Source organism: Gossypium hirsutum, chromosome A01 (genome assembly GCF_007990345.1).
Source record: "Gossypium hirsutum isolate 1008001.06 chromosome A01, Gossypium_hirsutum_v2.1, whole genome shotgun sequence".
Classification (NCBI taxonomy): Eukaryota; Viridiplantae; Streptophyta; class Magnoliopsida; order Malvales; family Malvaceae; genus Gossypium; species Gossypium hirsutum.
The window spans coordinates 106,607,121-106,623,956 of record NC_053424.1 but is presented as its reverse complement, the minus strand read 5'-3'; the positions used below and the strand labels follow the sequence as shown (position 1 = coordinate 106,623,956).

The following is a 16,836-nucleotide window of genomic DNA, read 5'->3' as shown; positions in this document are numbered from 1 at the left end:
TATAAAACAAAGGAAAGTAACTATGTAAGCAACGAGTGCTTAGTAAATTCGTATAAACTAAAACATAACTTACCATTCCATTAGTACAATTCATAGATTACGCATAAGATCATTACCAAAGCCATAAGCTTAGTATAAGCCTATACAACATCATCAAACTTACAAGTTAGTTCACTTGTCCATGATACAAATGAATTCAACCTTAAGATAAGTAGATTTCCATATATAAATATACATCATTAAACTCATTAATCTTTCCATAAGATCATGATTCATTACATTTGCATATTTACCATTTCCCTTCCTTACCTGTTGAACCATCTAGAATTTCATTGGATACTTAGGAAAGCTCACACATAGTATGCATTTACATATAACCGTAATATTTCCTTTACATCAATGCTCACACGAGCTATGAAATAGGTCTGCTCACATGAGCTGTGGGTTGGAATGTAAGCTATACGATGCTGCTCACATGAGCTGTATAGAATCCGTAAAAAATGCAAGACCTTAACCATCGGCAGGACATTTAAGACCAGCATCCAAAACATGAAATCCCTAATGACATGTCATTTGTATCCTAAGAATTCTTAAGGTTCAAATGAGGTTCATTATCTGTTAATCCATCATAGCATACATAAACTTATACATAGATTCATTTACATTAAAACAACATAGCAATAGTTAATTAACTAACAGAAAGATAATCATAGTTCATACGAACTTACCTCGACAACTAGGGCGTAGAAGTAGAATCAAACACTAATCCGGAACTTTATCTTTTCCTCAATTCAAGTCTGAATGTGGTTTATCTTGATCTATATAGATAATTTCAATCAATTAAGTACTTATAGTATTTAATTTAATCATAGTTCATATTTATACAAAATTATAAATTTACCCTTAACATGTTATAGTTCAAAATTACAAAATTATAGTTCATATTTAATCCATAGTTCATATTTATTTTTTTATGTTAGTTGACAAGTCATTAATCTTTGTTGCAAAATAAACATGTTTTGTTAAGTGATTTTTGTTGAATTCTGAAAATAGGGATTAAATTGTTAAAAGTATATATCCATGGGTTTTTTTGTGAAATTTTGGTAATAATGGATCGTTTGAAGGTCTCTTGTAACATTGGTTAAGTTGGATTTATGCTAAAATGACTTATATTCAAGTTATGAGCTTAAAGACTAAATTGTGAAAAGTTAAAATGTTAAGGGAAAATTTATAATTTTGTATAAATATGAACTATGATTAAATTAAATACTATAAGTACTTAATTGATTGAAATTATCTATATAGATCAAGATAAACCACATTCAGACTTGAATTGAGGAAAAGATAAAGTTCCGGATTAGTGTTTGATTCTACTTCTACGCCCTAGTTGTCGAGGTAAGTTCGTATGAACTATGATTGTTTTTCTGTTAGTTAATTAACTATTGCTATATTGTTTTAATGCAAATGAATCTATGTATAAGTTTATGTATGCTATGATGGATTAACAGATAATGAACCTTATTTGAACCTTAAGAATTCTTAGGATACAAATGACATGTCATTAGGGATTTCATGTTTTGGATGCTGGTCTTAAATGTCCTACCGATGGTTAAGGTCTTGCATTTTTTGCGGATTCTATACAGCTCATGTGAGCAGCATCGTGTAGCTTACATTCCAACCCACAGCTCATGTGAGCAGACCCATTTCATAGCTCGTGTGAGCATTGATGTAAAGGAAATGTTACGTTTATATGTAAATGCACACTATGTGTCAGCTTTCTTAAGTATCCAATGAAATTCTAGATGGTTCAACAAGTAAGGAAGGGAAATGGTAAGTATGCAAATGTAATGAATCATGATCTTATGGAAAGATTAATGAGTTTAAAGATGTATATTTATATATGGAAATCTACTTATCTTAAGGTTGAATTCATTTGTATCATGGACAAGTGAACTAACTTGTAAGTTTGATGATGTTGTATAGGCTTATATTAAGCTTATGGCTTTGGTAATGATCTTATGCGTAATCTATGAATTGTACTAATGGAATGGTAAGTTATGTTTTAGTTTATACGAATTTACTAAGCACTCGTTGCTTACATAGTTACTTTCCTTTGTTTTATAGATTATCAGAAGCTCGATAGATTGGAAGCTCGTTGGAAACCTATCACACTATCCAACAATCATATCGGTAGATTTTGTGTATTTTGGCCAAGGTTAATAATGGAATGTATAGGATCTTTATAATGTATGTTTTGGTATGTTTAAGCTTTATAGTTTATGTTGGTTTTGTGCACTTTAATGTCTTACCAAGATATGTCATATTGGTCACTTTTAAGTGCTTGTAAATACGGTTCTTTTGGTATGTTTTTGATGGCTTGCAAATGGTCATGTATGATAGTTAATTGAACTAGGTTATTATGCTTGGAAATATGCAATATTGACTTGTTTTAGTTTTGATACAATTGTGGTACCTTTGAATGACATATTGGTTAGGTGATTTAGGATGTTTGGAATGGCATGTTTATGTTTGTTTGAATGATGTTTGAATCCCTTGAATGCGTGCCCAAATAGTTTGAATGGTTAGGTGTGAATTGGACTTGAAATGGCTTGATTTTAGGTAAGTTTTTGGTTTCACACGGTTTGGGACACGGGTTGTCAAATGGCAAATATCTATCAAATTCAAGTCTAATTCATCAATTTACCTTTAATTGCAATTTGCTAACAACTCAACAATTGAACAAATTGATACATGGGCTTAGTTAAATCAAGCTTTCATTATCATCAATCTATAAAAGTTACAAGAAAATGACTTGATTACCTAATAAATTTGCTTGGCCCAATGCTTAAACTTCAACAATGGTGGTTCTTTTGTTTTCTTCAAGTGGAATGTGAAGAAGATGATGAACTATCATCTTTCTCCACTTACTTTGGTATTTATATCATGATTAACCATTAATTAAACTTCTTTAATTAACTTAATTAATGTTTAATTATAATTAATCTTACTATTAATTAATCTAAGTAGGATATTCATCATCATTCATTAACTCATGCTAAAATTTTGTTTATTCACTTTTTTAGTTCGTTGGATAATTTCTATCTAGGTCCCCAAGCATTTTATAAATTAAAACTCAATAACGATTGGACTTTTACAATTTAGTCATTGAATTTTGATTAACTACTTTTTTGGCTAAATTACTTAACTAATCTTTATTATATTTTCATATTAACTTCTTCAATCATTATTTATCATCCTTACAGACTCAGATACAAAAATGAGGTTCCGAAGCCGTGTATTTTGACACCACTAAAAACGGGTCGTTATAATTACTCTTATAAACGCTAAGTGAACTGGAATTTGGTTTGTTGAGAGAAATCTACTGGGGAGTTAGGGCTGCATAAAGCTCATTTAAATAATTTGGCCATGCTTGCTAAATCTATGTGGAGAATATTCAGTCAACATGGTTCATTTTGGTTCCAGATCTTTTGGACAAAATACCTTCCGCATTGTAATATTTTGCGGGCCAAGTTGAAAGTGAACATTTCTTCGACTTGGAGGGGTCTTTTGAAGTCGAGAACAATTATTGAGCTTGGTTATAAATGGAGCATAGGTGCTAGTACCTAGGTTAGCTTTTGGTCTAATTAGTGGGTGGGGAAGACACAATTTATAAACAAATTGGTCACACATCTGCAACTACTTGACAAGAGCGAGTTGCTGATTTCTTTTTGGCATTCCGTCGCTCTTGCCATTGCAATAATGCTACTTCCTGTGGTGAATCAGAATATGTTGTCTGATAGATGAGAGTTAGAAAGCACAAGCTGGTTCTCCGTTTCCTCTGCTTATAATTGGCTGACGAATACTGCTATGAATTTGGATTCAACACAAAAAATAAACTAGATTTGGCACTTTAAATGCCCTGAACGCATTTGGTTTTTTTGTCTGGCTTGCGTATTTGGATCAATTGAATACCAATGAGGTTAGTAGGAAAGAAAACCTTGTCCATACCAGATTCATGTATCACGTGTGGTAACCTAATTGAATCAATTAATCATATACTGTGTGATTGTCGATCAATTAAGGATATCTAGATTGAGTTGCAAACGGATAATGCGCTGCAAAATTTTTACAATATGCCCTTTCCGGATTGGCTGAAAATGAACTATAGGATGACGATGATGGTGAGTTTTGGTTTACCTCGGGGTATGCTCTTTGTCACTATTTTATGGGGCTTATGGAAAGCTCGTAATACAAAAGTTTTTCAAGGGAAAACTTTTCTAGCTTCGCAAACTTTTCTCCTCTGCCCGTGGTTTTTTCCCGAAAGAGTTTCCACGTAAAATTTGTGTGTTCTTTATTTTTATTTTTATTTTATTTTATTTTTCTCAAATTGGTATCAGAGCTTCGGAGTTATTCATCTCGATCACGGTAATGGCATCTTTGAAGTATGAAATTTCGCTGTTGCATCGCAATACCAGATTTGCGTTGTGACAAATTAAGATGCAAGCAGTTCTTGTACAGATGGATCTGAAGGATGCCCTGCTAGGGATAGATAAGATGCCTTTGACATTAACAGATGAAGAGAAAAGCGTGAGGATTGAAAGGCGTTAACACAATTACATCTGCATTTGTCCAATGAAATTTTACAGGTTGTGATGAAAGAGAAGACTGCCGCTGTATTATGGAAGAGGCTAGAACAAATATGTATGTCGAAAACTCTAACAAGCATGTTGCATATGAAGCAGTGTCTTTATGCTCATCGTTTGGAGGAAGGTGCGTCTGTACACGAACACTTAATAGTGTTTAAAGAAATTCTCTTAAACTTGGAGGCCATGGAGGTTCAGTGTGATAAGGAAGATCTAGGGTTGATTCTACTTTGTTCGTTGCCCCCGTCTTAATCAACCTTTAGAGACACGATTTTATATAGCCGCGAGTCTCTCATAGTTGATGAGGTTTATGATTCTTTAACCTCGTATGATAAGATGAAGCATCTTGTGGTTAAACCCAACTCTCAGGGAGAGGGTCTCATTGTTCGTGGAAGACAAGATCAGAATGCTGATGATGATCGTGGCAGGACACAGGAACAGAATCCTTGTGGTAAATCTAAAGGTAGATCGAAGTCTTCAAACAGAGGTAAAACTTGTAACTTCTACAAGAAAAAAAGGGCACATTAAGTCTGAGTGCTATAAGCTACAAAATAAGATTAAAAGGGAGGCTGCGAATCAAAAGGGAAAACAACCAGAAAATTCCAGTGAAGTTGATGTTGTAGAAGATTACAGCAATGGTGAACTTCTAGTTACTTCTATCAATGATTCTAAAATAAGCGAGGAATGGATACTTGATTCAGGCTGCACCTTCCACATGAGTCCTAATCGGGATTGTTTTACAACTTATGAAACAGTATCTGAAGGTGTTGTTTTGATGGGAAATAATGCTTCATGTAAAATCGCAGGTGTTGGAATAGTTAAAATTAAGATGTTTGATGGAGCTGTCAGAATACTTAGTGAGGTACGACATGTTCCAGAATTGAAGAGAAATTTAATTTCATTGAGTACTCTTGATTCAAAAGGGTACAGATATACAGTTGAAAGTGGGATTTTAAACATTTCCAAAGGTTCCCTTGTTGTGATGAAAGGGCAAAGAAAAACTTCCAAGTTATATGTTTTGCAGGGTTCTACTGTTACTGGTGATGCAGCTGTCGCTTCCTCTTCCTTGTCAGATGATGATATTACTAAACTTTGGCATATGCGCCTAGGGCATATGAGTGAGAATGGCATGGTAGAATTGAGTAAAAGAGGACTTCTTGATGGGCAAGAAATTTGCAAACTAAATTTCTGTAAGCACTGTGTTTTTGGGAAGCAAAAGAGAGTTCGATTCACTAGAGGAATCCATAACACGAAGGGAATATTGTAGTATATTCATTCTGATCTGTGGGGGCCATCCAGAGTGCCTTCGAGAGGTGGAGCTAATTATATACTAACCTTTATTGATCATTTTTCCAGAAAAGTTTGGGCGTTCTTCCTGAAGAAAAAAAAGCAATGTGTTTTCCGAATTTAAGTCTTGAAAAATTATGATTGAAAAACAGACGGGAAAACAGATAAAATACCTTCGCACATACAATGGCTTAGAGTTCTGATCTGATGAGTTTAATGGATTGTGCAAGTCAGAAGGGATCATGAGACACTTGACAGTTCGTCATACTCCACAGCAAAACGGTGTTGCAGAACGAATGAACAGAACGATCATGGAGAAGGTTCGATGTATGTTGTCAAATGCCAACTTATCGAAGTCATTTTGGGCAGAAGCAGCCTCTACATGTTTTTTAATCAACCGATCTCCATCCATTGCCATTGAGAAAAAGACTCCTCAAGAGGTATGGTCTGGTAATCCTGCTAATTATTCTGATTTAAAGATTTTTGGGTGTCCTGCGTATGCTCATGTTGATAATGAAAAATTAGAACCGAGATCCATTAAATGCATTTTTCTTGGTTATAAAGCTGGTGTAAAAGGGTATAAGTTATGGTGTCCTGAAAATAGAAAAGTTATGATTAGCAGAGATGTTGTTTTTGATGAAATTGCTATGTTACCTAACTTATCTCTTAAAGACTCTTCCAATAAAGAAAATCAAAAGCAGGTGGAGCATCAGATTAATACAGAGTCAACTCCTCAAGCTAGAACAAAAGTTGAGAATAGAGTTGCTTCTTCACTACAATACTCTATCGCCAAAAACGAAACTAGAAGTGAAATTAAACCTCCAAAGAAATATCCCGAGGCTGATCTAGTTGCTTATGCTTTAAATGTGGCTGAAGATATAGATGCGAATCAAGAGCCATCTAATTATTCTGAGGGGGTTAGCTGTGAAGACTCAGAAAAGTGGATGTTTGCTATGCAAGAAGAGATGGAATCACTCCACAAAAACAGAACATGGGACCTTGTAAAACTTCCTAAAGGTAAAAAGGTTGTTCATTGTAAATGGGTGTTTAAAAAGAAAAAAAGGGACTCTAGGAGTTGAAGAACCCAGATATAAAGCAAGGCTTGTTGCAAAGGGTTACAGTCAAATTCCAGGAGTGGACTTCACAGATGTGTTCTCTCTAGTTGTTAAGCATAGTTCGATTCGAGCTTTGCTTGGTATTGTGGCTATGCATGATTTGGAGCTTGAGCAACTAGATGTAAAAAATGCATTTCTGCATGGAGAACTTGAGGAGGATATTTACATGCAACAACCAGAGGATTTTATAGTCTCAGAAAAAGAGGACTATGTTTGCTTGCTGAAAAAGTCCCTTTACGGTTTGAAACAGTCACCAAGACAGTGGTACAAGAGGTTTGATTCCTTTATGACTTCTCATGATTTCAAAAGAAGTAGTTTTGACAGTTGTGTTTACTTTAAGAAAAACAGTGATGGTTCTTTTGTGTATCTACTTCTTTATGTTGATGACATGTTGATAGCAGCAAAAGATAAATGAGAGATAAGAAATGTCAAAACCCAACTAAGTAAAGAATTTGAGATGAAAGATTTAGGACCATCAAAGAAGATACTTGGAATGGAGATTCTCAGAGATAGAAAAACAAGTAAATTGAACCTAAGTCAGAAGGGTTACATTGAGAAAGTTCTTTGCAGGTTCAGTATGCAGAGTGCTAAGCCTGTTAGTACTCCTTTAGCAGCCCATTTCAGACTTTCATCAGTTTTGTCTCCACAATCAGATGATGAGATTGAGTACATGTCACATGTTCCATACTCTAGTGCAGTGGGATCTCTCATGTATGCTATGGTTTGTTCACGTCCAGATTTATCATATGCAGTCAGTGTAGTTAGCAGATACATGGTGAATCCCGGTAAAGAACACTGGAAAGCAGTTCAGTGGATTCTAAGATACTTACGAGGTACTACTGATGTTTGCTTACAGTTTGGAAGAACTAGAGATGGATTCATAGGGTATGTTGATGCTGATTTTGCTGGAGACTTTGATAAAAGAAGATCTCTCACAGGTTATGTCTTTACAATCGGAGGTTGTGCAATCAGTTGGAAAGCCACTTTGCAGTCTACAGTCGCTTTGTCTACCACTGAAGCTGAGTACATGGCGATTACTGATGCTTGTAAGGAAGCTATTTGGTTGAAGGGACTCTTTAGTGAACTCAATGAAGACCTTCAAATCAGCACAGTATTTTGTGACAGTCAGAGTGCCATCTTTTTTACAAAAGATCAAATGTTTCATGAGAGAACAAAACACATTGATGTTCGGTATCATTTTGTTCGTGATATTATTGCTCGTGGTGATATTGTTGTGAGCAAAATTAGTACTCATGAAAATCCTGCAGATATGATGACTAAGTCACTTCCTATAACCAAGTTTGAGCATTGCTTAGACTTGGTTGGTCTTCATTGTTGAAGTTAAACCCTTAAAGGGTTTTATGGAAGAGGATGAGAACTTCTTTATTGAAAGTTCGCGATGAAGAACTTGTTCATTGAGAATTTGTGTCAAGGTGGAGATTGTTAGAATTAAGTGAGCCAAATTCTTATTTAAATAAAATACGATGGCCATGCAGTTGACGGTTCCTACTCTTGTTAGGGGACCCCGTTGGGTCTAATGGAACAGATCACTGGCAGGGGTGTGTTTGCTTAACACTGATGGAGCAATGACAACCCATACACGGCTTGCATTGGCCAGTCGGGATGAGTTTGGTAATTGGATCCAAGGGTTTGTATTGAAGATTCGTCTCTTAGATAATGTACAAGCAGAGCTTTTATGGGAAGCTAAGTCGGTTGGTATCCAAAGGTTGATAATTGAGCTTGATGCAATGTTAATTGTCCAGTTTCTAATCAGACCATTTTATAAAGTGTTACTCGTTTAGCAACTTCATCTCATTATTAAATAAAAGTTGGGTTGTTAAAATTAGACACATTCTTCGAGAAGATAACATGTGTATAGATCATTTGACAAAATTAACTCAAAGGTCCACTATGAATTCAACTTTGCTTGTTACTCCTCTAAAGAGTCTCCTACCCTTTCCACAAGTTAATTCTTGTGGAAAATGACTAGTTAGAGTTTAGTTTTCCTTTCAATCTTTTTTTTATTTACCAAAAATTCTTTAATTAGTTCATGTGATTTACATGGTTTATCAAATTAATCCTTGTTCTTTTATTATGACTTAGCATTAATGACATGGTTTTGATATGACGTTGTATATATGTATCAGAAGCTTATTGATTGTTTATAGTTATATTTTTTAATGGTACAATTTAAGAGTTAACGATAAAATTAAGATTTAAAAATATAAAAAAATAAGAATTAAAAGACTTAAAATATAAAAATTAATTTAGTAAGTTTAAATTAGGAAGGGATGCAGGTTTAATATTATGCATAGTTTAAATTTAAGATATAAATTCAAAAAATTGTTTAAAAATTTATATTCGTTTTTTATCTGCAAATAGTTTAAATAACATTATCCAAGTTTGAATTTAAATTAAATAATACAATATGAATAGCAAATTACGATTCGTAAGTTTAATAAAACTAGAGAGACTAATTATAGAATGTAACATCTCTTATTAGATTATTAGTTGGATAAATTCATTAGGTCAAGGTAAATATAAGGTCAACAAGGATAATAGTGAAACTAGTTTATTAGGTTATCACACACTATACTTATGATATGAGAAAAAAATATAATAAATATGTTCATTGCAAATGGTGAATTTAAAATTTTAAAAATTTTACTCTGAAGGGAAATGTTTTAATTAATTTTAGGAATAGTATTATGTAATTTGAGAAAAAAAAAATAACAAAAACTTGTCGTAAATGGTGAAGGCTAAACTTTATCAGCACAACAAAAGTTTCGACCTCAACATTAATAGAACATTATGATATGATAACAATTGGTTCTGTCACAACTTAAGCACAACATATCTCGAGTGATTGCAAACACTTAATACGATAAATAAATTAGCCCTGTATGGTCCAAAGTAGTAGACATATATCGACAAAAGAACTAAGCATCCACCTAACTACAGAGGACAACGACAAAATCATTCCTAAAATCATTTGTAAAAACAAGACAAAAAAAATATGTTACAACAACATACAAAAACTTTTAAAAGCGAAGGCTTACTAAACAATTAAAAATGAGTCCAAACTGACGTGTGAAATTATTTATTATTCTGACATACTTCCAAAACATAAATAAATTAAAAGGCTAATGAAGAGCCATCCACTTGTTGGTGGTGGGTGAAGTTTCAATAACAAACGAACACCATATCTATCTATCACAACTTGTAAAAATAATAAAAGTATTTAAAAAATAAATTTGCAAACTATAAAGAGATAAACATAAAATGAACGAACAAAAATAAAAAAATTGATGGATGGGAGGAAGAAATAGAGGGTGATAGACTAGGATCGCCACCAAACAAAAAAGAAAAGGAAAAAGAAACATGCCATATGAGATTTTTAAAATTTGAAAGTTGAAAAAATAATTGCATGACACAAATCTTAAATATAATACTACAAATGTTTTTGAGGTTATATTAATAACATATGAGATCATAATCATCATAATAAAAAATATTAATTTAACGAACATTTCACCACAAGATAAATCATCTTTTTAAAATTTTAACTAAAGAAACAGTAAATAGCCAGATTTACATGCACGAAAACCACTAGAAATTGGTTGAGCTGAAAATGGGAACAGATTAGATAATGTGTGACAGCCAAAATTCAATTTCTTCCAAAGATAGCAAATTTTCTCAACAAAAAATAGTAAAACCAGCAACATTCGATGGTTAAAAATAGTAATCCCAACACTATAAATAATTGACTTTATGCTACGTTGTTCTTCGAGCTTCTCCTCTTTGCCAAGCTAAAGAGGCTTTCCGTAAAAGTGAGGCTCCTTTCATTACTTATAGTAGCAACGTCCCTCCAACCCCGAAGAATAAAAGTAATTTCTTCTACTGGTATATATAACAATGGTAGAACCTCGGCGTTTACTCCTGATATTCTTTTTGTCGACATTGTTGATTGCTTATAGCAATGCAAATGTCGAAGAGATTCAGAAGGATACCGAGGAAGGGGACGAAGAAGTTAAGGTAGGAGGTCAGAAGGCTCTGGGTGTGACATACGACGCAAGGTCCTTGATCATCAATGGCAAACGAGAGCTTCTCTTTTCGGGAGCTATCCATTACCCACGTAGCACCCCAGATGTATGCATCTTTTTCTTTTCTCTCTATATAATATAGTTTGGTTGATGGATGGATGGATTTAGATTATTTACAACTACTGGGTTTTTGCAGATGTGGCCGGACCTGATTAAAAAAGCTAAGCAGGGAGGCATCAATGCGATTGAGACGTATGTTTTCTGGAATGGACATGAACCAGTTGAGGGACAGTACAACTTTGAAGGAGAATTTGACTTGGTGAAGTTCATCAAGTTGATTCATGAGCATAAGTTGTATGCAGTCGTTAGGGTTGGCCCCTTTATTCAGGCTGAATGGAATCACGGGTAACCATTTAAACTTTCCCAAATTCTTCTTTAAAATTGATACGAGTCCTCCATATTGACTTTTTTGCACTGAAACTTTCAGAGGATTACCATATTGGTTAAGAGAGGTCCCCGGCATCATTTTCCGATCCGATAATGAACCTTTCAAGGTAATGTTCTGAGGGATAAATACATCAACAAAGTTATATACAAAATATGATGCAAGGCTTCAAATCTGAACCAAACTTTTAACCTGTGTAGAAACACATGAAAAGGTTTGTGACCTTGATTGTTGACAAACTGAAGCAAGAGAAGTTGTTTGCTCCACAAGGAGGACCTATTATTTTAGCACAGATAGAGAATGAATACAACACTATTCAAAGAGCATTCAGGGAAAAAGGGGATAGTTATGTTCAATGGGCCGGTAAACTGGCCCTTAGCTTGAATGCCAATGTCCCATGGATCATGTGCAAGCAGAGGGATGCCCCAGATCCCATTGTAAGTTTATAATTGATAAAAAAAAAAAAAAAAAAAAGAGAGATGGAAAACGTGTTTATTTTGGCATAACTAAGTGAGAAATGTAATATACTTGGTTCTTCAGATCAATACATGCAATGGAAGGCACTGTGGAGATACTTTCTATGGTCCAAATAAGCGCAACAAGCCGGCATTGTGGACTGAGAACTGGACTGCACAGTAAGTAGTGGTGCAGTTTATATGAAGATGTTGAAGAAGATTCGAATATGTTGGTGTATATATAGGCTAATTTTGTGGCCGTTTCAATGGGTTTTTTAACGATTCAGGTATAGAGTATTCGGTGATCCACCATCCCAAAGGTCAGCTGAAGATTTGGCATACTCAGTTGCTCGATTCTTCTCCAAAAATGGAAGCATGGTCAACTACTATATGGTATAGGAAGATAATTGGCTGTCTTCTCTGAGTTCATTTCTTAGCTAAATGACACTCTTTTTAGACAAAGCTCACTGTTCTTTTTGTGTCTGCAGTACTATGGTGGCACCAATTTTGGCAGGACAAGTGCCTCATTTACAACAACTCGTTACTATGACGAAGGCCCTCTTGATGAATTTGGTAGGATCAAGAACATGTTATCGATGATGTATGGATTGAGGTTGTGTATGCAGCTAACTTTCACATTTTAATGCTTTAGGTCTTCAAAGGGAACCAAAGTGGGGTCATCTTAAGGACGTCCACAGGGCCTTGAGTTTGTGCAAAAGGGCTCTATTTTGGGGGTTTCCTACTACTCTAAAGCTGGGTCCAGATCAACAGGTAAGCAATGCATCTATATGGAGTAATCGAATTGGATTTTTGGGTAAATAGATATTGGTTAGTTTACTAGGGAATTAAGTTTATGTATTGCGATATTGCAGGCTATAGTCTGGCAACAACCTGGAACTTCAGCCTGTGCAGCTTTCTTGGCCAACAATAACACCCGTCTGGCACAACATGTGAATTTCAGGGGCCAGGACATTCGCCTGCCGGCTCGTTCCATTAGCGTCCTCCCTGATTGCAAGACCGTGGTTTTCAACACTCAACTGGTATCTCCAATTCTACAAGCTCACATAAGCTGCCCCATTGTGTTTTACAACCTGTGAATTAACTTACCATTGATTTTTTTAACTCAGGTCACAACTCAACATAACTCAAGAAACTTTGTAAGATCAGAAATTGCAAACAAGAACTTTAACTGGGAGATGTACAGGGAAGTCCCTCCTGTCGGACTTGGATTTAAGTTTGACGTGCCAAGGGAGCTTTTTCATTTGACCAAAGATACAACCGACTATGCTTGGTACACAACTAGGTGAGTTGAAACTTAAATGAACACCTTGATTTTCACCTGTTACACATAGAAAGGATATTGAACTATGAGTTTCTGGCCGCAGCCTTTTGTTGGGTCGGCGTGATTTACCAATGAAGAAAAATGTCCGACCAGTTTTACGGGTTGCTAGTCTTGGCCATGGAATCCATGCCTATGTAAATGGTGAATACGCCGGTTCTGCACATGGGAGCAAAGTTGAGAAGAGCTTTGTTTTGCAGAGAGCTGTAAGCTTGAAGGAAGGGGAAAACCATATTGCTCTCTTGGGCTACTTAGTGGGACTCCCTGTAAGGCTTCTGCAACTTAAAGCACTTTGTTACGCTTAAAATGAAATTTATAAAATCAATTAACATGTGATTTTGTTTGCTAATCCAGGATAGCGGAGCCTACATGGAGAAAAGGTTCGCTGGGCCTCGTTCTATCACCATCCTTGGTTTGAACACTGGAACACTGGACATATCACAAAATGGTTGGGGCCACCAGGTACCCACTGGACTTGTCACTTTCTATAATAAATCTCGATGGCAAGTAATAGTTTTGTGGTGGAGATGGCTTCTTAAACGTAATTTGGAATCCCCTTTCAGGTTGGAATTGATGGAGAAAAGAAGAAATTGTTTACTGAGGAAGGCTCAAAGTCTGTTCAGTGGACAAAGCCTGACCAAGGAGGACCATTAACATGGTACAAGGGATATTTTGATGCACCAGAAGGGGACAACCCAGTTGCCATTGTTATGACTGGTATGGGGAAGGGTATGGTTTGGGTCAATGGTAGAAGCATTGGCCGATATTGGAACAATTACCTTAGTCCTCTTAAGAAGCCAACACAATCCGAGTATGTACACTATAAACGCTGAAACAGTCTTTTAACCGATATAAATTATAAACTAGAAAGAAGCTAAAATTCATGTAATGCAGGTACCACATCCCACGGGCATACTTGAAGCCAAAGAACCTGATTGTCCTCCTTGAGGAAGAAGGAGGCAATCCTAAAGATGTCCATATAGTAACAGTCAACAGGGATACAATCTGCAGTGCTGTGAGTGAAATTCACCCACCATCCCCGAGATTGTTCGAAACCAAAAATGGTAGTCTCCAAGCCAAAGTGAATGATTTGAAACCAAGGGCTGAATTGAAATGTCCAGGCAAGAAGCAAATCGTGGCAGTGGAGTTTGCGAGCTATGGTGATCCATTTGGCGCTTGCGGAGCCTACTTTATTGGAAATTGCACAGCGCCAGAATCCAAGCAAGTCGTTGAGAAGTATTGCTTGGGGAAGCCCAGCTGCCAAATCCCACTAGATAGCATTCCTTTCAGTAACCAAAATGACGCATGTACCCATCTCAGGAAGACTTTGGCCGTCCAACTCAAATGTGCCTAAACAAATGCGTGCTTCGACACAGCTTGGATTAAGCTTCACATTTTATTTTTTTTAATTGAGCTAAGACGGTGCATGGAGGAGTGCTCGATCTATTTAATTTGTATTTCTTAAATATTAAATGAATATGTGCGAATTCCAGAATTACAATAACTTACCCCTTTTTCTTCTTGCCTTCCATTTAAGCAAGAAAATATCTGCATTGGTTATTTTTTAATTAAATTAAGAAATGTAAGTATTTATACTATAATATGCTGGACCGAGTTTGATACCACAAGTGTCAACACAGTTCACATTAAAAAAAATTAAAATTAAAATGATTAAGAGTATATAATAGGAGTATTTAAAATTTATAAATTTTAATAAGTACCCATTCCATTTTTTAAAAATTCTTCGAGCTCGGAGGCTAAAGAAAAAGTGATAAAAAAAAAGTGATGAAAAGTTCTCTATTTTTATAGCAAGTTTCTTAGTTAGAACTGATATTGTTCGTACCTATCGAACAATCTAATATGAATAACTCGCGATTCGTTCGGAGTATCGGCCATAATAATTATGTAGGAGAGATGGCCGAGTGGTTCAAGGCGTAGCATTGGAACTGCTATGTAGACTCTTGTTTACCGAGGGCTCGAATCCCTCTCTTTTCGCACCTTCACCTAATTCGCCGATGTAACTTACTAATGTATCAAATAAGAACACATAATAAAGAATTAGACCCTTCTTTAGTATAGATTCTCTATTCCCAATTCCTTTTTAATATGGAATACGTAAAATAGCATACAGGGGGTGAAAATCTCCTTACGTATCTATCATACATGAATAGGAGAAAAATATCTGAAGCAAACCCATTCCCCTGTCTCCTTTTACTTAACCTTAACTCAGATGGAAAGGGGGTAGAACCCTTGTTTTGTTATTTTAGTTAGGTTTAAGTCTGACGAGAATAATATTCTACGACAAGCAATTCATTTATTTTCAAACCAACCCATTTCCTATCTATTATTTGATTGACTAATCATTTATATTGTAATGTGTGAAAGGTCAAATGTTTCGGTAATTCCTCATTGGTGGATGAATCAAGATAATTTTGAATCAGAATTCTAGATTTTTGTTCATCCCTCGCTGAAATAATATCTCGGGGTTTGTAGCGATAACTTGGTATATCTACTGTACGCCCATTAACTAAAATATGTCTATGGTTAACTAATTGACGGGCATGAGGAACTATCTGTAAACATTATCATTCCTTAAAACTATGTTTAGTTTTAAATTATTTTCTTGTATCTTGTTATTGGGGGTACTTTAACCTCTCTAAAATGTAAATTATAAATATCCACCTTGTTAGCAGTGTTGAAAATGTAGCCAAATTTATATTTACATATAAATTCGTAAGTATATTCTATTTTAGTTTTAATGTCCATACTCATAATTTACTTTTAAGGAATAACTCTAGCATGTACACCATATTTATCTGGTCTAGAACATAATTAAAGTCATATTCACATATAAATTCATATTTATGATCATATACAAATTTAAAATTTAGATTTATTGGGCTAAACAACTTTTACCATAGTGGTAAAGTTCGTATTCATAAATCACACTAGCATAGTATACACAATTGTATTCACCCTCAATCCAAAACATAGCTAGATCAAAGAAACACTTTTGTAGCTAGTAGCAAGGCACTAGTGTCATGGACTTAGATTTCTGCCTTACAATCCGTGCAGCCTTAGGGGTTTTCTTCCTCCAAAAACATCTAAGTTAGCCTAACTCTCAGTAATTGAAGGTCAAACATAATTTTTCTAAGGCACCAAAGAAGAATAAAGATGAACGAATTTGAAATATAAGAACAAAGCGACAGAAAAGATAAGAACACAAAAGAGAGTTTTAAGAGAATGCTCTCAAGAATTTTATTACTCGACGAATTATTTACAATGAGGGGGAGAGGCCTCTATTTATAGTTGAGCGTCCCTAAAATCAAAGGTACAAATTAAAGTACATCAATGGCTACGATTAAAAGCTATCATATCTCTAAAATTACATTTATTATATTTTCTAAACTTACAAGTTATCTCTAAGATTGCATATCTTTGATTTGGTCATACTTTGTAGATGGGCCTTCATTCTTCCCAAGCAACGGGCCAGTTTAATTGGGCCAATA

At 35.1% G+C, this 16,836-nt stretch overlaps 1 protein-coding gene across 1 annotated transcript; it reads left to right on the top strand.

Annotated features, from left to right (window-relative positions):
- Positions 1-10,844: 10,844 nt before the first annotated feature.
- LOC107923253 (beta-galactosidase 13-like) lies at positions 10,845-14,850 on the top strand. Its single transcript, NM_001327221.2, has 14 exons — positions 10,845-11,194; positions 11,285-11,493; positions 11,576-11,642; positions 11,734-11,970; positions 12,074-12,168; positions 12,276-12,381; positions 12,477-12,561; positions 12,641-12,759; positions 12,861-13,028; positions 13,116-13,291; positions 13,374-13,593; positions 13,682-13,789; positions 13,891-14,138; positions 14,222-14,850. Exons 1-14 carry the CDS (start codon positions 10,961-10,963, stop codon positions 14,679-14,681), a joined length of 2,532 nt encoding a protein of 843 aa, NP_001314150.2. The 5' UTR covers positions 10,845-10,960; the 3' UTR covers positions 14,682-14,850.
- The last annotated feature ends 1,986 nt before the right edge of the window (positions 14,851-16,836 follow it).